The following is a 23,289-nucleotide window of genomic DNA, read 5'->3' on the forward strand; positions in this document are numbered from 1 at the left end:
TTATATAAGAATTTAAATATTATTAAAAGATTTTTTATAAGATTAAAATTATTATTTAATTAGAAAAATAACTTATTATTTAATAAATTAATATATGAATATCACATGTTAAAAATAAATATAAATATAAAAAAATTATTTGTCAAACTAATGACACATGAAAAAATGTGTTAGGATTTATACATGTTGATATATTATTAACTAATTATTATATTTTCTTACAATATTTTTATATTTTAATATAAAAAAACTAAAATACCTATGTAGAAGAAAAAAAAAACCCATATTTTATAATACCACACATGTGAAATCTCTAATTTTTAAGGAGATAAAACAAAAAAAAATTGATACACCATATGAAATTTAAAATTAAAATAAAATTTATTTTTAAGTATTCAAAAGGAGCATCTTTAATCATAATATTAACTAATAACTCTTGAAATTAAATGTTCAATTTGAAGTTTCTTATAACTGTTCATGCACTAATTAACATATAATTCTAAAAAATTACTAGTCACGTAAGAAATTAATATATTTATATTTTTTATAAATATTATAATTTGAAATTAAATTTAATGGACTAAATCATTTAATTTAAAAATTTCCAATGAGATCATTAATATTCATTAATGCCTTGACATTAAATCTTTCTAGAAAGAAAATAAAAATTTACATTGTCTTTGGTTAAAATTCATAAAATAATTTATTTCATTTAAAAGAAAGACAAAAAGAGAAAATAAAATAGAAATAATTAAATTGAAAGAAATATTTTTATATTATAAAATTTATTAACATACGAATATGAAATTTATTTAAAAATTCTATCTATTTTGTTAGAATTTAATTTAATTATAATTAATTTCACATAAATTTAATTATATAAAATTAAAAATTAACTTGAATTATATTCAAAATATATAAACTTTAAATTTATAAATAAATTCTATAAAATTTATAAGTTTCAACCAAATACGGAAATCGACTATTAGTTGTTACCTGAAATTTGAATTTTTTATTCTTTAAAATATATTTACTAAATTTTCTATAAAGTTAGAATCCAAACGTATAAAATACAAAAATTAATTAATTATATATAATGAAAAGCATTTTTGACGATTACTTATTTTACTAGTTTTAACATTATTAAGACCAATATGTCTTCTCATCCTACATATTACATCAAACAAAACGTGGGAATCAATACTTTCCCTTCATCATTCCAAGGAAATTAGCATTAAATCATTTAAAAGGTAGAAAAGGAAATCTATGTCAAATCCAAGCACAAAATCAACCAACTTCACTAATATCTAACCTCTACATGAAATAAAATACAAAGGACCTTATTTTCCACCCCTTATTCATTTTCATGCTGGGGACTGGACAAGCTTTCTCCGCATGAGCTTCCCTTTACTTCTGCTGGTATTTTTCCATCAAATCCTTGTGCTAACGAGTACTACAATATCTTTATGTAATGCCAAATATATACAAGAACTACAATCCTAACGGCCATGGCGAAGTGGCAGTCTTACTGGACTACACTAGACAAGGTCGCACATGCGAGGATTCAAGCTGCTTATTGCTTAATCTAGCTGCATCGTGTTTAGGAACACGGCAAAGCTGAAATAGGTTACCTTCGTGCAGTGGCAGCATTGGTGAATGGAGATGAAAGGAATTAGCTCTAAACCTGCACAAGATTACCTATGCGGACTTCTAATATACGCGTTTTGAACACCATGTACAGTTTCACCTACTTCACAATTCTTTTAGGGCTGTGTATGCAGAAACATGAATGTCACAGCACTCTGCATCCCAGGAGAAGTCCATTGCCATACCATTTGCTATCCTTTGCTTCCATTTTGATGGGTCGTTCTTCTACAAGAAAGCACCTCAACGACATTCAATCAAAAAGAAAATACATAGAAGGGAACTATTTTACCATCATCTGTTGAAATACTCACAATTTCATCAAGGGCCTCGCTCAGGGACATATTTTCATAGGTAGACCTAATAAACTTTGATAATTTATTGGTTTCTTGGTCTTGATCCACCAAATCTCTGTTAAGATGTAGCTGAAACCGGTCATTCTTTGTATTCAATGAGGGAAAGAGGGGAATGGGTAATTAAAAGAGCTTAACGGTTGCTTAGAATTCTCTAGAAAATATAGTTACCTGACTCGGTTCTCATTTGGTGTTACTGCAACCGGAGCTGCTCCATATTTCAAAGCTTTGAGCTACATTTTGACATTACACAAATAAATAACAAGTATGGATTTAGACATGCACATTAATACATGTGTTTAATAAGCGGTGACATGGGAAGGAAAATGCTATGAAACTTAAACAAGAAACGAATTTAAACCATTAAAAGAGAATGCATAATGTTTCAAAGAAGACTGGTACTGCACCCTGAGCTGCGAAATGACCAGATATGAAATTCAAGGACATTAAGATATCAATAAACCAGGGAAGAAAGGAGTGGTAGACTCCAAAAAAAGGTTAATCTAACAATAATTACAACAAAAGTGGCCCTGTATCCCAGAAGTCTAGCAATTTAGATATGGACTGTTTATAGGACAAGTAGTTATCCGAGTTTTGGGTTGTTATGATTGGGTTTGGATAATTAATGGGAGCTCGCACGTGACCCAAAAAAATCATGTCCAAACTGCTTGACCTACCAAATGCAAGAACACAATTAATTCAACAGGTCAGTGACTCAACTCATAACACAGGACTAATTTTACTTAATACACTTTTACCCTGTGATGATTGATAGGAGGAAAATAATTGGCCTAATTACCAATAAATCCTTAATTTTACACTTTTTAATAATTTTATCCAATTCAAAATTTTAAAACAAATATACATGCTTTTAATTTATTTTTAAAAACACGTTCCAATGACAATTTTTCAAATTTCACGGTAAGAAAGATGACGTGGCAAGTCAACCATAATTACTAAAAGAATTATAATTGTGAATTAGCCAAAAACCTTTCTTATAGACTTAATAATATGGTTATTAAAATCCTCGTATATGTGCATCATTTCACACATGCTTAAATCTAAATGCAATAAATTTTTTGTTGACTGACTAATTAATTAATAAGCAATGAATACTGTAAAATTTCACTCACTGTAAAATTTCACTCACTGTAAAATTTCAAAACTTGTCGAAAAGTAATTTTTGAAAAAAAGAAATGGAAGCATGTGTAAATGTTTTAAATTTTTGAAATAATTGGATAAAATTATTAAAAATGTAAATTTCAGAATTTAATTAGTAATTATGCCAATATAATTTTATAGAAGTACATTAGAAAGGAGTTCTCAATGAGAATGCAGGTTGATGGGCCCCATATTCGTAATAAATAGGCTCAATTGACTTGTTTGAGACCCATGTTACTAGGGTTGAACAAAACCAAACTGAATTTATTTACTTTTTCAGTTTCTTTGGTTTTAAATTTTAGAAAACCAAAATAATTTTGGTTTGTCTTGGATTTTGCCACAAAAATATTTCAGTTCAACCAAACTGATCGAAGATTTAATTTTAATATTAAACATTTACATATTATGAAATTTAAACTTTTAGAGGGTATGTTATATTAATTAATTAGTTAATAGTAAAAAAAATTATATTTACTAGTTTTATGTATAATATATATTTTTACAATGAATACTTCCAAAAATATTAAATAATAATAATTTAATCTAAAGGATTTAAAAATAAAAAACCAAAAGACCTAACTGAACCGAAATTGTTCGTTTCAGCTACTCTTTTAGGATTCAGTTTTTTAGTCTTTCCGGTTGGTAACATTTTTGAACTGAACCGAACCGACCATATGCACAGCCCTACATGTCACTAACCAAAGTGCCACACTTAGGGCTGCTAGGCCAAAAAAGATGTCCTGGCCAATTGCGGCTGCAACGCATAGGTTTTGAACCCTTTTATGTTGTTCCTAAGCTGCTTGTTATGCATATTGTGTTTTGTAAAAACTTCATGCAGCTATCCTATATCAGTGAGTTTATCTGTGTTTATGCACACGTTTATCAGAAGGCCACATTGGGTGCCCGAGGTTTCTCAAAGTTTTCTTTCATAGAAGTTAGGACTTTATTTTTCTTTGACCAACCAATTAAAAAAGGAGAAAAGAACAGAAAAACGAAAGTAAAAGCACTGAATGGATGAAATGGAGATATCATTTAAGCATTGTGATCAACTCACCGGAACTTGAAGCAAAGGATCATGAAAAGATAGACACAATATTATGTCCGATCCCGCAAAGATTAGATGCGATAGAACTTCTTTATATTTGCTTATAAATCTCACATTTTCACTCTGTGGGCATGGGAAAAGAAAAAACCATTAGCAAAGCATTGAAGAAACATGATCCCATGATGCCTGCCCTGTTTCTGCCGAATGCATGATTCTAATTTGTTGCAAAATTTCAAGAGAGGAGGTTGTTGTGTTTATTTTCTTAGTAAAATTCACTTCCTTATAAAACTAAAAAGGAGAGGTATGCTGTACCTTGAGCTCCTTCTGAAGAGATTCCAGTGCCCTGTTTGCACTTAGCATTTTACTTCCCATGAAGATGAACTGTCGAAATCACTGAGCAAAATCAATATTATGCAAAAGCTTCTGCAAGACTGAAACTAGAAGTGAAGACTCCACATATACACAGTAAGTCTTTACTGACTGATAAGTCTACCAACAAAACTTGAGAGTTACTGCTCATAATACTTTCTAAAGTACCCTCATAAATTCAGTCAGGTATTTCTATAATATTCAGCACTAAGTCTCCATTTGTTTCGCAGAAAGGCTCCACTTATTTCGCAGAAAATATTTTCTGCATTTTCAATGTATTGTACATCCAGGAAAATAGGTCAACCAAAAATAATTTCCTGGCCAAAGGAAAAAAAGCCTTTTTCAAGGCAAAGGACTTTCTTTTTTCAAAAAGATCATTTTCTGGACTAATAAAGACTTATGAATAAGAAAATTAATTACAAAATAATTAAATAGGTATACACCAAATAATGTACAACCACAGTAATCACCTTTGATAACCACTGGCCACCTTCTGTAAAGATCCTCCTAGTTATATGTGGGACAAACATCATTATAAGTTGTCCAAACCAGCCACTGGTGACCAGAGTCATCAACAGAAGGTAACCAAAATATTTTCAAATCTACTCTTTTTTATGTAATTTTTTGTCTATACTTAATTAAAAATTAAAAGATATAATTTAATAAGCTTAAATATTGAAAAAGTCTATTAATAAAAAGAAGCATATTTTTCAGTGTACTTCAAGCACAAGCAAACAATTTCCAACTAATTTTTTATAATGTAACCAAACAACAAAAGAAAAGTTAATTTCCCGGAAAATCCTCAAAAAATGTTTCCAGAAATGAATAATTTTCCACAAAACAAAAGGAACTAAAATTGGTATTGTCTGCAACGGAAATACACGATTCTAATAGAAGTAAGAACCTGGACATTATTCCTGGTAGCATTCCAAACCACTGCCTTCAGGCTATCCACATTAAAATCTGACAACTCTGATAAGATACACCCTACCTGAAAAACCATTTTCATTTTTCAGTATCATTAGGGCCATTACAATAATTATAAAAAAGAACATGAAGATGAAGGTATTACATATGATCCAATACAATAATCTATCACATTCAACAGTCCTCCAAATGAAATAAATTTAGTTCTACATCGAGTCTATTTTACAGCCCTTCCATATGACAAATGGCCCTTGCATATGGCCACTTTCCCATACAGACAAGTGCATTTGTTGATGATATCCTTCCCAAGCCATGTTACTTTGTTAATGATCTTTTTCCCTTTTATCTATTCATAACATTAAGAACAGACGAAAAATTCAGAGAAAAGAAAAAGGTCTCAGGGTCCTATATGCAGCACTTACAAGAACAACAGAGGTGTTGTTTGACAATCCCACATACTGCTGCAATGCAACTCTGCAAACAGTTTTCCCCTTCATGTCATCTTTACTATAATTTTCAGGAAGAAATCTGTCTTTCGAGGGATCCCAGGTGGACTTGTCAAATCCATAAGGAGTAACAAGCAACTTGTCCCTGCCAAAAGCAGACCAGAGCATTCATTAAACTAAACAAACAAAAAGTATCAGAATACAGAAATATATTCTGCATAGCATATGTTTCCCTGAAAAAATTGGCCAACGTATTAGAAACAACGACGAAGTAAAATTCTAAACCAATCAACTTAATAATATAATTTCTGCTTTAGCATTTATCATAGCAGAGAAAATAAAAGAGATGCAATAAATAAACTAACTGCTGCCCGACTTACTGGTGAATGGATAAGGTAGGTCCCAATCCACGACTCAAATCTTGAATAAACCTGCTTTTTGAATGTATGGATGATACTATCACAACTTTATTAGAGTATACAATTCCACCCTGCAGATATTGGAGCAAATAAACTTATAAAGTATTCAAGTGATGCCAGATAGCAAAAGAGATAAGAGCTGTACATTTTCTAGCTTTTTAATTGTCGACATCAGAAATGGCTGAACCAGGCAAAGAAAGCCCAAAGAGATAAAAACACTGACACAAACCAACTTGAGAAGAATATGCAAGGATGAAATGAAAAGATTGGAAGGTGGCCAATCATGCTTTAGTTTGGTTCACATGGTGCAGTGGCCCTTTTACTCAAGTTGAGAGTTAAAATGAATAGCGGAGATCCAAGACGAGGAATTCCTAAACATGCAGAATAAAAGGAGTGAACAATACAAGGCCTGTAGAATGCAGAGTGGTGATGAATTTCATATTAGTGTTTGGAAAAATATTTTGGTATAATCAGATACCTTCCTGTCATCTCTTTCCTTATCTTACAGCATTAGTAACTTGCATAATGCTTATGTCTTCCAGCCTTTTGCTCATGATAATAATACTTTCTTTTTAAATTATAATTGCTATAGAAAACTGAATGGCAGGGAGATGAAAAAATCGCCTTTTGCTTGTTTTGTTGGATTTCATTCAATTGCTTCCTGAAAAGGACAAAAGGATTTGATCTTTGGATTCCTCTGAAAATTCCCTTGTAATTCTTTCTATTCTCATCTCATTTCTCCTTCTCACGACCATCATTTCACACACATCATAGAATTAAATTTTGGAAAGCTGAAGTGCCAATCAAGGTTAGGTCTTTTGTTGGGTATATAGTTCTTCAAATAGCAAATACTAAAAGTCTTTGGGAAGAAAAGAATGTATATAGTATCCAAAATTAGAGTACGCCTTATAAATTCTTCTAGGACAATGTAGTTTTTCCAATTCTATGCGAGTTTATGCTTTTGGAGCTTGTGGGGTGTTTCTTTTTGTTGATAAGTTAGAATAACTAATTAGTTTTTGTTTGTTAGAGATATGGATAAACATTCTAAGGTTTAGGGATAAGATAAATCAGTTCCTGATCTAAGATTTTTTATCCTTTAGCTAGTCTATATAAGTTGTATTTTTCCTATGTTTGATATAGGAAAAAAAATAAGAGAATATTTCTCTTTTTTTTCCTTTCTCTGTAAAATTCTACATGGTATCAGAGCTTAGGGCTTGATCATGAATTTTAAGGCTGCCATGGTTGGCTCTAGTTCAGCCACTTCAGAAGCTAGCAGTGGCGTGACACCATCAGGGGGAGTTTCTCAGTTACTTCCACCTGGTCCTCCTGAAAATTCTCTTCAAATCACCATTCACAAGCTGAATGACAAGAATTATCTTGAATGGTCTCAGTTCATAAGGTTGGTGATTGATGGAAAAGGGAAACTTGGATACTTAAATAGTAAGATAAACCCACCAGCAATCGATGATTCGAAATACAGGCAATGGCGCTCAAAAAATTCAATGGTTACTGCTTGGTTGATTAACTCAATGGTTCCGGTTGTTGAAAAACCATTCATGTTTTTGCAGACTGCTCAGGATGTTTAGGAAGCAGTTCGAGAAACCTATTCAGATTTGGACAATCATTCGCAGTTATTTGAATTAAACACCCATATGTGAAAAATGCAACAAGGTAATTGAGAGGCAGCAGCTTACTATAATGATATGATGGCTGTTTGGCAGGAATTGGACATGTTTGAAGATGAACAATGGGAGAATCCTAATGACAGTGCTCGGTACAAAAAGAAAATTGAAAGAGGACGAGTATTTGTTTTCTTGGTTGGTTTAAACAAAGATCTTGATGAGGTTCGTGGACGTATATTAGGAAAAAATCCTTTACCAACTATTAGAGAAGTTTTTTCAGAAGTGCGTAGAGAAGAAGCACGATGAAAAGTGATGCTGAAAAATGATGAACCAAAAATAGATGCTGACGGATTTGCTCTTGTAACTCGAGGTACAGACTTAGGGGGAAAGCAAAAACCCCGGTGTGATCATTGTCGAAAGCCATGGCATACTCGAGATACTTGCTGGAAATTGCATGGGAAACCGAAGAAGAAAATAGGCAGCGACAACACCAAGTTAGGGGGAGATATACGCGCTTTTCAAGCTAGCAATACTAATCCGGGGCAGCAGTCTTCTCCTGAATCTCTTCCTTTTACCAAGGAACAGATAGAGCACCTGTATAAAATGTTTAAGTCCCAAACTTTAGAAAAATCTAACCTGTCTTGTTCTTTTGCACAATCAGGTAATTTTTTCATTGTAGCCATAGCTTGTTCCAAACCCCATAGCACTTGGATATTAGATGCAGGTGCTACTGATCACATGTCTGGCAATTCGCAAATTTTTTCCTCCTATATACCTTGTGCAGGAAATCAAAAGGTTAAAATTGCAGATGGTTTCTTAGCTACTGTCGCTAGGAAAGGAACAATTCCTATTTCGTCTTCTCTAGTTCTTAAGAATGTCTTACATGTTCCACATTTGTCATATAATCTTTTTTCTGTCAGTAAGTTAACCTCTGATCATAATTGTCAAGTGATTTTTAAGTCTTCCTATTGTAAATTTCAGGATTTAACTTTGGGGAAGATGATTAGGGGTGCTAAATTGGATGGTGGCTCTACTTCTTCAATGATGAGTCAACCTTTGGAAGGCAAGACCTGCAAACTTGTTTCAATTCTATTTTTGTTTCAAGTGACACTAAGATTATGTTATGGCATTATCGGTTAGGACATCCAAATTTTCAATATTTAAAGTATTTGGTCCCAAAGTTATTCATGAATAAAAATCCTTTGTTTTTCCGATGTGAAGTTTGTGAATTAGCTAAACATCACCAAACTGTTTACCAATCGCAACCATATAAACAGTCCAAGCTGTTTACCATGATTCACAGTGATGTTTGGGGTCCTTCTAGAGTGCTAACATTTTCTGGAAAACGCTGGTTTATCCTTTTTATTGATGATCATACTAGAGTCACTTGGGTCTTTCTTTTAAAAAGAGAAATCTGATGTTGAAAGTGTGTTCAAAAATTTTTATAATACGGTTCAAAAATTTCAGACTTAAATTAAAATTTTTCGAAGTGATAATGGAAAGGAGTTCTTTAACAATGTGTTGGGACAATTTTTTGCTGAAAAAGGGATTATTCACCAAAGTTCTTATAGTAACACGCCTCAGCAAAACAGGGTGGCTGAGAGGAAAAATAAACATTTCCTAGAAGTTGTTAGAGCTCTTAATTTTACAACTAAAATTCCAAAGTATCTTTAGAGAGAAGCAGTTTTAACAGCCATTTATTTGATTAATAGATTGCCTACAAGAGTTTTGAACTTTAAAATACCAATTAAAGTTTTTAGTGAATGTTTTCCCATAACTCGGCTAACTAGCAACATTACTTTAAAATTTTTTGGAAGTGTAGCTTTTGTCCATAATCATGATCCTAAACGTTCAAAACTTAATCCAAAAGCATATAAATGTATTTTTGTAGGCTATCCTGCAAATCAAAAAGGTTATAAATGTTTTGATCCAGTTTTGAAAAAAAATGTTTATTTTTATGGATGTCACTTTTTTTTAAGGACAATCATACTTTGACAAATTTCATCTTCAGGGGGAGAACACTAGTGAGGATGTCTCAACTGATTCTAGTTCTGATTTAAATTCTGATTATGATTTAACTTTTGAGTTTTTTTCAAATAATGGTATTTCTTGGGGGTCTGATAATGTTTCAAAAGAAAATGGGTTGAAAAATAAAGAAAGTGTGGAAATAAATGATTTAAATATTGAAAATACTGAACAGCTTTTGATAAGGTCATCTCAAAATCAAAATATTGAAACAACTGATATCTATGCGAAAAAGTTTAAAGGTCTTGTATATTCAAAGGAACATCAAGCATAAAAAAGAGCTACTATCCCAAAGCACCATCAAGAATCTAATCAGAGGTTGGATCATAAGATTTATGGTAAGTCTCCAAAACTTCCCACAAATAATTCATCTAGTCAATTTGATCTTCCTATTGCTCTTAGGAAAGGTGTCAGGTCATGTACTAAACATCCTTTATCAAATTTTATATCTTACAAGAATATTTCATCACCATATTATGCTTTTATCTCACAAATATCTAGTATGGTTATTCCAAATAGTGTTCAGGAGGCTTTAAAACCTGAGTGGAAAGAAGCTATTTTGGAGGCGATGAGAGCCTTGGAGAAGAATGCTACTTGGAAAGAAGTGGATCTGCTGGATGGGAAGACAGTTGTCGGATGTGAATGGGTGTTTACTGTGAAGTACAATTCATATGGATCCTTGGAAAGGTATAGAGCTCGTCTAGTAGCCAAAGGATTCACTCAAACATATGTAGTGGACTACTATGAAACTTTTTCTCCTGTGGCGAAAATCAATACTATTTGAGTGCTCTTGTCTGTTGCAGCTAATCTAGATTGGTCTTTGAATCATCTAGATGTAAAGAATGCCTTTTTGAATGGTGACAAAGAGAAGGAAGTATACATGGAACCTCCACCTGGTTTTGCTTAGAAATTTGGAACCAAGGTATGTAAGCTAAAGCGATCTTTATATGGCCTTAAACAATCTCCTAGAGCATGGTTCGAGAGGTTCACAAAGTTTGTTAAAGGTCAAGATTATAATCAAAGTCAATTTGATCATATACTCTTTTCATAAAGAGTTCTATTGAAGACAAAATTTCTGTTTTAATTGTCTATGTAGATGATATAATTTTGACTGGAGATGATATAATTGAAATGAGCAGATTGAAGCAAAACCTAGACAAGGAGTTTGAAATTAAATATTTAGGCCAGCTAAGATACTTTCTTGGAATGGAAGTGGCAAGGTCAAAGAAAGGCATTGTTGTCTCACAACGAAAGTATATTCTAGATCTCTTGAAAGAAACTGGAATTGTAAACCTTCTGAAACTCCAATTAAAGCTAATTTTAGACTTGGGGAGGTAAAGAATGGTGTTCCAGTAGACACAGGAAGATATCAGAGGTTGGTTGGAAAACTGATTTACTTATCACATACTCGTCTGGACATTGCTTTCGCTGTAAGCTTGGTAAATCAGTTTATGCATTCTCCATATGAAGAACATCTTGAAGCTGTATATAGGATTCTTCGTTACTTGAAAAGTACACCAGGAAAATGACTTTTTTTCAAGAAAAATGAAAAAAGAGGAGTTGAGGTGTACACGGATGTTGATTGGGCAAGTTCAATCACTGATACAAGGTCAATTTATGGATACTGCACATTTGTTTGGGGTAATTTAGTCAGATGGAGAAGTAAAAAGCAGAATGTAGTTGCTAGAAGTAGTGCTGAGGCAGAATTCAGATCAATGGCACAGGGAGTGTGTGAGATTCTTTGGCTGAAAAGGGTTCTACAAGAGCTTAAAAGATCTGTGAATTTACCTATGAAGCTGTATTGTGACAACAAGGCAGCTATCAGTATTGCTCATAATCCTGTTTTACATGACAGGACAAAACATGTTGAAATTGAAAGGCACTTCATAAAAGAAAAACTTGAAAAAGGAATTATTTGAACTCCATTTCTACCAACCACACAGCAGGTGGCAGATATTTTAACTAAAGGGTTGTTTAGAAAGTGATTTGAACTTCAAGTTAGCAAGTTGGGCATGACAGATATATTTGCTCCAACTTGAGAGGGAGTGTTGATAAGTTAAAATAACTAATTAGTTTTTGTGTGTTAGAGATATGGATAAACATTCTAAGGTTTAGGGATAAGATAAATCAGTTCCTGATCTAAGATTTTTTTATCCTTTAGCTAGTCTACTATAAGTTGTGTTTTTCCTATGTTTGATATATGAAAAAAAAAAAGAGAATATTTCTCTTTTTTTTTTCTTTCTCTATAAAATTCTACACTTTTAGCAAAGGCATACATTTTCTTTTAACTTTTTTTTAATGTTATTGTTTGTAATTATCAGTTAAGTAGTCTAGGAGAATTTTTTGTCCTCCTTAATGTCCTTTCCTTTTCTTCGTTCTTGATAATATTTCTTTTCTTATCAAAGAAATAAATAAAGGACACAAATTTTGTTACAAATAAATAAAGTCAGTTAAATAGAGGACTAAGTGCCAACTTTTTGTAACAAAGTATATACTCACAAGCTTTAAGAGATAAGATTCATATACAATAACATTTACCTTTAGAATATTAACAAATTGTGTCTTGGCATTATCTTGCAAGCGATCAGGACGATGAAGTCTACCAGGATCAAGTCCACAAAGTGCCAGCATATCAGGTTTCTCAAGGCACTAAAATATTATACACTGGCATATTATACACTGCTACAATAGAAAGGACCTAATCAAAACTTGTGAAGCCAGAATGGAATAGAATAGAAAATTACCTGTGAATCAAGGCTGTGACATGTCAACAAAATTCTAGTACCTTCAAGCCCCTATACATATGAAATAACAAATTGTCATGAAAATGACTTTTAACAAAATTATTTTTCTGTTCCTTCTGATCTATTGCCAGAGAGAACAGAAAAGGAAATAAAAACATAATGAGAGAACGTCATACAAAATAATGCAACACATGCAATATCTAATGCAATAAAACACTCGTAAAAGTCGGCCATTTCTATCCAAAAGGCCTAAACCAAATGAAAAAGCATTTCAGAAATGAGTTCCCATGTCAATGAGATCAAAGTCCATACATTGTATTCATGAACCCAGGTTCTGAAGACTCCACTTAGTTCCGCCTGTAATTCAATAGTGTACATCTGCTAAAATTCGTTTTAAGTGAAAAAAAAAACTCTGTACAGTAAAACAAGCAGCAAGATTTTCAGGCCTTTAGACGAGCTTATCATTTTTCATTTGAATGCCAAAGCGGATGATGCATCTTCTCTCTGCTTGTGGTTATCCTGACTTCCAATTTAAGTTGAATGTTATCAAATGAAGGAAAACAACTTAAAGGTGGCTAAACATTTTTGCTAGGCAAGTATATTCAAGAACTCAGATAATTATCCATGCATGCACATGACAAGAAAGTTCTTAAACCAATTCAAATGCATCAGTCAGATGAAAAGCAAAGAAGCTCAACCTGCACCTGTTTAGCAAAAACATCCCAGAAGAGTGGTCCAACAATAGCAGTCTCCCAGTTATGTATGTGTAACACATCAGGCTGTTTTCCAGATTTTGTTAAAAAATCCAATGAAGCTCGAGAAAAATAGCTAAATCTGAAAGTACCGAATGGATAAGCACAAACAAACTGTTATCTGTAAATTGCAAGTTAGAAGGATTTCGAAACAAAATAGCAAAACAGAATAAGTTTGAAGTTAATACTCTAGTTTAAATGTTAAGTAGAAAGGGATAAGAAAGTCCTTTAACAGAAACTTTAAACCCAACAATGTTCTGCATCAGAGGCTTTTCTTCCCTTTGCCATTCACTATTTGAAGGGTGAGAGGGGAAGGGAAAGAAAGCTAATGGAAGTTGGGTTTTACTTCTTTCTCTAACAGTTAAACTTTGTTATGTTAAACATAGAGCTACCAATTTGACTTTATTAAATGAACATAGGGCCTGTTTGGGATTTGTGGGATGTTAAGACAGCAGATATTAGAATTTTATTTTGATTTAATAGATTGATCTTTTTAATCTTTTATAAACTGCTTTTGGAGAAAAATCAATTTACCTGCTTCTCTCCAAGCAGTTTTGAGAATTATATATATATATATATCTTAAAAACGTCTTTCCGACCACAATTTCAAATGGAGTTATAAAGGATCCAAAATGGTGTAAGCAAAAACAACTGGAAAATGTCAAAGAAAACATTCTACTCACCGTTCAAAGTCATCTGTGTAGCCATATATCTTCTCGCGGTTAAAAAAGGATGAGTAGTACAAAGGTTGAATAAAAGTAACTCCAATACCATTGACAACTCTGCACAATGACCAATAACAATCATGTTAAACCACCTTAAAACTAGATGCAAAGCAAATGCAATATTCTGCTCACCAGCAGAACAGTTTCTTTTCTATAATAATTTCAAACTGAAATGAAACTCATTCATGGGAACCCTAATCTTAGTATACAAGAAAACAACCAACTCACCCAGTCCAAATTTTGTTTCCATGCAATTGACCATTAAAATATGAATAAGACTCTGCTTGAATTTCTTGCAGCCCGTGAATTTCACTGAGGTTCAAACTTGCATACCTGTTTACAAAGACTCCTTCAAGATGGTGAATTATGAGCTCCAGGTCCAAAATCTAACTTAATAACAAATGATGCATCATATAACAATAATTTGATTATATTTTCATGATGCAATCTGTTATAAAATGAAGCACATGGTCAATAAGGGGAGAGAGAGAGAGAGAAGAGAGAAGAGAGAATCCTTAGATTGGATTTTCAATCTACCATTTGGCCCACAAAATTTTCAATCCTTAGATTGCAGTTGTGCAAACACCACCAAACCCTCCTCTCTCTCCACTCCCCAAAACGCATTTCATATAAATCCTCCCTTTACATACGTAACATATATTTCAGGTTATTTGCACATAATTAGAACCACGCATCCCATACTTTCATGGATAGATACAACTCAACAACAATTCTAACCAAATTCCCTTCACAAGGAATCTAACTTAATATAGAGTAGAAGATGAGAAGAATTGATTACTTTGGCAAAATAACCTCTACCAAGTGGCCCTTCTTTTGCAGCGCAAGTGATAATCCTGTCACATAAGATGCCAAATATCCAACCTCTGTCACTGGTGCCATCTCAGTACAAATATGGACAATGTGTAAACTGCTCCTGAATTGAATAAAGTGAATTTAATTTATTAGTAAAGAAGAGCCAGTGTAATAAAAAGGGAAGAAGGTATTAAAAAATGAATTTTGTGGATTTAAAACATAATTTCCTACACGTCCATTATCATTTACAGATTTTCAGCATGTTATCCTTAATATTTTGGAAGGGAAGAAACAGAAGGTTAAGCACAAATCAATGCACAATAAACTGTGATAGGGTAGCATCTAACCCTGTAGATGTATAACTGTCTGATTGGCTGCATGTGTGGATGTGAATAGGGTGTTTACAATAGTCTAAGCAATTGTATCTTAGAATAACTAGAGATTCTAATTTTAAACGACATACAATAAAAACTTCCTTTTTGACCTACTTAAAATGATGGAGGTGTAATAAAATGTTTTAGGATATAAAAATTGTATGAAAATATTTTACCTTTTGCTTCTGTATGAGAAGTGACGAAGTTCTGCCAGAAGCTCAGCATCACTTTCCTTCTCATTGTCAAAGAGCATATCAGCTACATTAAGTTTGTAATCCATGACTGCCTTTCTCAGAATAGATGCCTCCGAAGTGGTAATCATTCCGGTGAGAACCATTGAGTCTATTCGAAGCAGCAATTTGCAGCACATAGATTGCTTATCTGGTTTAGGGAGGACATCCATCAAAGGCACAACTCAAGCTCAGTGGCTGATTAGTTAATAAACAACTTAGACCGGAATGCAAACTTATGTACTAAATTCAAAACAGCTTAGGCACAAAATCTTGCACATATAATTAACATTGATCATAACTGAGAGGACCCAAATAAATTTCTCAAAATTATTTGTCAATCTGATGTTAAATTGAACATCAAAATTTAATCAAACAATAGGATAGGACTTCATTTCTATGATAAAAGACAAAGATCTTACGCTTGAATTACCAGATTTAACAGCCATAATCCATTAAGTATACCACTAAAAAATGTCAAAATTTCAAGATATTACAAGGACCTTTTTCCAGAACAGCTTGTTTTTCAGCCTCCAATTGCTCTATTTTATCAAGCAACAACTCTTTCTCTTGGTTTGCTTTGTTCAGTTCCTCAACAGTCAGAAGACGTTGTTTGTTTAAATATAGAATATCTGAATATATGATCACAAAAATCATCATTACTTGAATACATAATTAATCGTGTCAAAGACCAAACAATGTCTTACTTTGCTGAGCTTCTTTAAAGAGCTGCCATATATCCTTATGCTTCGCTTCCGATTCAGAACTAGATGGAAGAAAGTTTTCCTACAAACATATAAACAAACAATAAAAACCATAACGTATGCAAAACCCTTCTCAATGATAATAGCAATTAGTCAATCATCATATAACTAAAGCAAAAAAAAAAAAAAAATAATACCTGAGACATTTTCACATTATCATGACTTTCTACCCTAAAAGAAATTAAAAGATCGACTATAAGACTAGTTGATAAATAAATCAATTATGCAAATCAAAGGTGAAATGATTGAATAATAATAATAATAACACATTATACACTCGCTCTAATTTTGAAGAAGGTGATTTCAGTAAACCATAAGCTTCCTCATTCTTCCTGCACAACCCAAAAAAAAAAAAGTTACTTTCATTTTCCAACTATCAAAATTCAAGAAAAATTTGGGGGGAATTATTCTTATTATTATTATTATTATCATCATCATCATCATCATCATCATCATCTTCATAAAGAGGTTATTGACCAGTTATTACCTCAAGCAGCAAAATGAAGGAGATTTAATGCGTTTTGTGTTAGTTGTGTTGAGTTTGTGGAAACGAACAGGCTTAAGAATCAAGGCGTTTAATGAAATTTCCATTGTTACTTGATAGAATGAAAGTGTTGTTTCTTATCTTTCTTCGAGTGGCAACTGAAACAGAAAGAGAGAACTGAAGTGATATACTTTTTTGTGCTATCGCCTTCCTTTCACATTCACCGTTATCGCATTGGCATCATTTTTTCCTTTTTTTGCATATTCTTTGGAGAAGTAAATTTACATAAATGTTCTTTTACGGAGAAAGAGATTTATATGGGGAAATAAACTTTTACAAATATATTTTAGCAGAAAAATCATGATCTAAAAGAGAAAAAAAATGAATTTATGATACTCATTTTAAAAACAAAAAAAAATTAAGAATGGTGAATGACAAAAATTATTTTTAAGAAATAAATGTACCTGGGTGATTATCAAGTGATGATAGTAATTAACGTTTCAATGGTGGGGGTTAATTACAATAGTAGTTACCAATTGTGGCAGCAGCGACAGTGACAAGTGCTGGGTTGTGGTGGTGGCTATTGGTCGAGCTGGCAATAGTGGTTATCTCAACGGTAGTGTGATACTGATGGTTGACAAGGTAGTGATGGGGATGGTGGTTAGGATGGCTGGTGACAGTAGTTGCCGAGGCATTAGTAGTGGTGGTGGTGTTTGAAAGGTGATGACGGTGCGTGAAAAGCGATGATGATGGTGATGATAGGGTGGTTGTGCCATGATAGTGGTAGCCGGGGTGGCAGTAAAATAGTCGCAAAGTTAATAATGGTAGTGTATATAGTAGTGAGTTGTCACTAATTAGAAGGTAGTGGTATAAAAATAAGGATTGATTACTACTTACTTCATGAGGTTAGCCACAATTACACTAGTTAAAGTAATAATATAATTAAATTTTTAATTTATTAAAATAACATAATACATTAATTACAATATTACTTTTATTATTCTTTCATAATATACTAGAACAAAACTGTATTAAAAATAGAAATTCTATTATAATTTGATAAAAAGAACATTTTAAACAATCTTTATTTTTTTATAATAAATTTAAGGACTAAATTGTTAGTTTTTTTTTTTATTGATTGGCCATTTAACTGAGTTTAAACAAATTCATGTAACATATGCATCTATATGTTCTCCAAAACCTAAAAATTTCCAATAACATAATGATTTAGTGATATCATTTAAGATATAATTTATCCGTTTTACTAAAATCAATATAATAAAATCGAACAAAATAATATTATATTGACATTACAAATAAAATGAAAAAGCCTTTAGAGAAAAATAGTTTACAAAAAAAACATTCTTATTTCATTTCATTTATCCACAAACATAAATAAACGTATTTAATTTGTGATAATGATATACAAATATATTATGGACAGCATACCCTTTATTATTCCTAGCGATCATCTAAAGAAAAAGAGATCAAGTTTCCATTGATGAGGTATCATACAAATGAATTGCCAAAAGGACCAGTAAACTGCAATATTATTCCATCATCCCAAGTCAAAAGAAATGCAACTGCCAGAATTACATTCACAGATGTATTTGTATATGAAGATTATAATTTAAATTGCATTCTAGAATTGGCAAATACATTTCTACAATTGAATAAAAATTTTGAAGTCCCAGTCTCCAGGAGGCACCATAACACAACCAAAACTGCATCATACGGAGGGAGTGATGCAGCAGTGAGTGAGTAGGACTTTAACAGACTCCAACAGGGAAAATGTCATCGTTGGCCCAGCTTACGCTTCTTTGCCATCTTTCTCATCCGCTCGAGCCGCTCCTCTTCCTCTATTAGAAGCAGTTGCTCCTCATCCTCTTTCCTTGCAATTTTTGCACTGTATCACCGTGTAAATGGGTTAATAGACTAAATGGCGGCCCAAGATGAAATACTTTACTAATGAGTTTGAATGAGAGGGGAGATTGAGTCATTTTCAGTTAATTTCTTTTGTTACAACCAAGCAGCAAAGAGTAATTACATTATTATAAAAGATATGTATAATATTCAAGGATTGGTTCTTTTGCATTTTAAACCGAGCCCCCATTCCACTTAATAGAAAAGTATTTTGCTTAAAAACTACGTTCAAAGCATGATTACGTATGCAGGATCAAGTTTCTTCCTTTTCTTTTTTGGGCAAAAACCAATGAATCATAATCTTAAACCAAAATTGAATGGGACTAACCTTCGTTTCTCTTCCCTCATGATTTCATCAAAGTTTGCCTCCATGTCACTAATATCATCATCGTCATCAACTGCATTCCACCTTTCAGATCTGCAAAAGAGTAGCAATATGTTAGTTTGAAAGGTAGCACAGATTTTTTTACAGCGCTCAAATACAACAAAAGCATGAGATAACAAAGAGAAAAATAAATGCTTTACTTTAACATTTTTCTGAGCATCGAAAAAGCCATTGCATCATCATCATCATCATCAGGGAATGGTCTGGCGGGTTTCTTCTTGGGCCGATTATCTTGCAATGATGCTTTAGATGAAATTTGCTTGACTGGCTTATTCATCTGTCAATTTTTCAAAAGTAAGAGACAAGATGAACCTTCACAAAGGTTTGTATTGTAAAAACTGTCAATAATGAGATCTAGCTTCAACCTGAGGTCTTGAAGATACCACCGGCTGTTTTGACATTGGCACAGTTTTCTTGGGTTCCTGTAATGTCTTTCTCTGTTCGACATGTTGCCTCGGAGCATATGACTGCATTTTCGGAGGGAGAGGTTTGCGTGCACCGGGCATAATGGATTTTGGAGCTGGTGCAGAAGCCTTCCTCTCCACAGTGCTAAGCAGCGTTTTCATAGGCAAAGCTTTTGGCCCTGTAGGCCGCCCAGGTCCAATACCGCTGTTTCTACCAAGCTGCCTTTTGGGATCCAATGATGTTGAAGACGGTTTGCTGGTCGAGGTTGATCTGTGGAGGCCTGATTTAGAATGAATTTGCCCATTCATAAGAATTGATTTCCTGTCTTCACGACCACCATGAATATCTCTGACACTATTGCCTGCTGGTTGTCTGCTCTTTTGTGGCACTTGGGCAGGACGAGCCTCTTGAACATCAGCAAAAAACCTGTATAAGTTTCCTCAATAAAAAATATAGGCGTATGAGTCCCAACAACTAGATTTAAGTACTAAAGAAGAGATTTTTACCAGATTTAGGAGCAGAAACATTTTGAGGTAAAGGTTGTTTGTTAGCAGCTGGGAGTGCTGCATCATCAGATAACAGAAAGGAGTAATCTCTTGTATCTTTAAGTTTCTGGACTTTCGTTTTTAGCTGTACATGGGAAAACCCATTATCATTATTACAGTTCACTAGTTCAGAAGTCTTTCCAAAGTATAGCAAACTTCCCCCCCACACATCCCACGTGATATATCCACAAAATGAGAAAGGGAAATGCAACAAAGGGACTGGAGGGTGGTAGGAGGAGAAAATAAATAAGAAGCTGCTGAAAGTACCTCGTTCCTGATTTTTGGCATCTGCTCCCGTGATCCATTCTTTGAACCTGTGGCAGATGAAGAAGTCTTCTTCTCCTGCAGCAATAGCAATATCATTATTTTACAAATAATAATGAGCACATGCTAATAAGAACTCGAATTTGGTTAGATTACATGCAACCAGACCTACATCAAAGTTTACAATACATACATGATGGGAATTCAAAGCTTTAAATGCCAAATGTGGGTTTTCTAGCAATGACTTGCTTTCTTGAATTACTCTTTGAGCAATAACTGGCTGGGAAGGACCAAAGAACGACCCATAACTGCAAAAAGACATCAATTACATATGCGAAGCAAACCAAACAAATAATCATGACACCACTTAACATACAAAAGATAGTTGCAATGTAACAATCAGACCTCATATTTTAAGAATAACGTTAATGTTATTAACTTGACACAATCAGTCACCATCTATCAATTCATAAATATTATAGAAACAAGAAGTGATATAAATCCAGCAACATATATTATAGGGATAAAATTTTGGTAGACCTTTTGGCCCCATACCAGATTACACAGTTTTAACAGGCTTGGATGGCTTGCAATTGTATAAAGAAAGCTCCCAAACTAATGGCGTTACCCACATAAAAGTCCTAAGGAATTGAGAACTAGTCATAGCACTCACTCTTTCTTTATAGAACTAACTTAGAATCAATATATATTTTTTATTAAATCAAAGATATGCATGCATAAATCCCTCAGTAATAAATTCTTGGTCTCAGTATTCAGGCATTACCTACACCTGTATCCTGCATGTAATTATAACTTGGAAGTGCAATTTGTAATCTCAAATTGGACTACAGATGTCGAATTACAGCCTCTCTTAAAGGGCAAGTGGCTGATAATGCATCTTAAATTTTTTTTGTTTATGAATGTGGCTGATTTTTATGTATTAACTACAGGTCACCAAATCATCCAAATCTGAAAAAGGAAACATATTCCATCAAGAGAACAGGAAATAATAAGTAAGGATACATGGAGGAAAAGCCATGACACTCACTTATCCGATGGAACTTTCTTCTTTATCTCCTGGGATCTGGAAGCAGCAGCACCATTTTCTCTCTTCATTTTCCTCCTAATTTGTTCTTTAATCCGTGCCCTTAATTCGAGATATTCCAGTTCCTCTGCACTTGGCTTTCGCTCTTCTTCCTCCTCATATTCTTCCCCCTCTTCACCTTCTTCCTCTTGCTCATATCCTTCCTCCTCATATTCATCATAATCTTCATACTCCTACATTTTTTTTAAAGAAATATCCTCATAAGTTATGAATTATTAAAGGACAAACATTTAAATCGCAGGTAAAGTCGCACTAGCTTTATATTAGCATTTTCACACATTGATTTAGACACCACAGGAAAAAGAAAAACCTAGAATTGCTTACATCTCTTTCATATCCCCGCATTGCAGCTTAATATCCACTGGGATCAATGTGCTGCTGCTTACAACTAACGAATGTCTGAAACGTGAAAATAGACATTAAAAAAATTTAGATGGCATGAGCAAAAATTAACCAATTAAACTAAAAAAACAAAACTCCAAACACTATTCCAAAAATTGAACAATCAACAATTGGTTAGTAAGTAAAATTTCAAATTAGATGTGATTATACAAACCCCCAGGACAGGGAAATCTGAAACAATTAAATAAAAAGAAAAAATCTGTAGTTTTTCTTTCCTAACCTTAACACTTCTTTGAAGAGAATAATTAATGTCTCAGATGCTTACTGACTCCATAAAATAAGATAACAAAATTCAATCCAACAGATTAAAAAAAACAACCACTTCAATAGAAAGAAAAATGCAGTCCTTTCCAAAAGCAAACATATAAGAAGCACATTTCAATAGAACTTGCCTCCACATTCGAAAGATTTTAAACAAATCCGTGTTCACTGCTGCTAGTATCTATAACTATCACTATTAAAAGATTCATCGGATTTGCTTAAGCTAAAACCTGCATCCACTACTAACTGGTACTCATAATTATCCTATCAACTATAAACTATTATATCAGCATCACTAATTATTTCACTTTATGAGATAAAAACTATTTTAAATAGAATAGTAATGCATTAAGTATTATACATAAAAAACAAAACTCAAATGCATAAAATAAGACTTTTAAACCACCACCCCCCCCCCCCCCCCCCCCCCAAAAAAAAAAAAAAAAAAAGAAAAAAATCTCTATTGTTCAATTGATTTAGACAAAATATTCCATGTCGAAAGTTACAGTAAAACAACTAATCAACGAGGCGCACGCACAAAATAAAATTGCTAGAAAGGAGAATTCAACGCAAAAAAAAAAAAAAAAAAGTAACGAAACAGGAAATAGAACATAACAAATTAGTGAAATATAAGTTTATAGAGATGCAATTGATCTATATTTTAAATAGAGAAAGTAGAGGGCGAAAGGAGAGGCATTAGGTTACCAGATTTTTAGAGAGAGAGATACGAAGATTGTAGAGAGAGAATGATCGGTGGGGAGCTAAGCGCCGATCTCTGGAGGAGGAAGGAGAAGAAAAGGAGAAGATTGGGATTATATTTTGTGTATAATTGCTAAAAGAGCCTTGAGCATTTGTGTTATTATTATTATTATTATTATTATTATTACATTACGGCGGTGGTTACGGGTATTTCTATCACAGTTCAATCATGGCCGTTGGTTTCCTGATCTGTGCTTAGAACGTTGTGCAGTGCTTATGGATTGGAATTAAAAAGAATTAAGACACTCTCACGTCTGAATACGATGGATTATATTTGCATAACTTTAATAAATAAAAAATATATAAAAATCTTAATTTTAAAAATAAAATATTAAAATTCAAT

The 23,289-nt window shown here is 33.0% G+C and overlaps 2 protein-coding genes across 11 annotated transcripts; both read right to left on the bottom strand.

Annotated features, from left to right (window-relative positions):
- Positions 1-1,191: 1,191 nt before the first annotated feature.
- On the bottom strand, positions 1,192-17,732 carry LOC8288722 (probable starch synthase 4, chloroplastic/amyloplastic). 10 transcript variants are annotated; one of them, XM_048376877.1, is made up of 22 exons: positions 17,362-17,732; positions 16,901-17,055; positions 16,689-16,745; positions 16,551-16,584; positions 16,357-16,435; positions 16,153-16,281; positions 15,596-15,800; positions 15,032-15,166; positions 14,461-14,565; positions 14,191-14,289; positions 13,454-13,589; positions 13,068-13,112; positions 12,756-12,806; positions 12,550-12,660; positions 6,326-6,435; positions 5,922-6,090; positions 5,477-5,563; positions 4,516-4,584; positions 4,213-4,326; positions 2,169-2,230; positions 1,959-2,055; positions 1,192-1,872 (listed from the first exon to the last, which is right to left on the bottom strand). In XM_048376877.1, the coding sequence occupies exons 2-22, from the start codon at positions 17,002-17,004 to the stop codon at positions 1,753-1,755; spliced, it is 2,118 nt and encodes a 705-aa protein (XP_048232834.1). In that variant the 5' UTR covers positions 17,005-17,055; positions 17,362-17,732; the 3' UTR covers positions 1,192-1,752. The 10 variants fall into 10 exon arrangements, with proteins under 10 accessions (XP_048232834.1, XP_048232840.1, XP_048232838.1 ...); XM_048376883.1 differs by lacking the exon at positions 16,901-17,055 and having other exon boundaries at positions 17,431-17,731; XM_048376881.1 differs by lacking the exon at positions 16,901-17,055 and having other exon boundaries at positions 16,682-16,745; positions 17,431-17,731.
- Positions 17,733-18,370: 638 nt separating this feature from the next.
- LOC8288721 (stress response protein nst1) lies at positions 18,371-23,038 on the bottom strand. Its single transcript, XM_002528860.4, has 10 exons — positions 22,893-23,038; positions 21,849-21,923; positions 21,468-21,697; positions 20,613-20,727; positions 20,423-20,497; positions 20,117-20,240; positions 19,571-20,016; positions 19,346-19,482; positions 19,149-19,238; positions 18,371-18,803 (listed from the first exon to the last, which is right to left on the bottom strand). The coding sequence occupies exons 2-10, from the start codon at positions 21,867-21,869 to the stop codon at positions 18,692-18,694; spliced, it is 1,350 nt and encodes a 449-aa protein (XP_002528906.2). The 5' UTR covers positions 21,870-21,923; positions 22,893-23,038; the 3' UTR covers positions 18,371-18,691.
- Positions 23,039-23,289: the final 251 nt, after the last annotated feature.

This window comes from Ricinus communis, chromosome 7 (genome assembly GCF_019578655.1).
Source record: "Ricinus communis isolate WT05 ecotype wild-type chromosome 7, ASM1957865v1, whole genome shotgun sequence".
Lineage (NCBI taxonomy): Eukaryota > Viridiplantae > Streptophyta > Magnoliopsida > Malpighiales > Euphorbiaceae > Ricinus > Ricinus communis.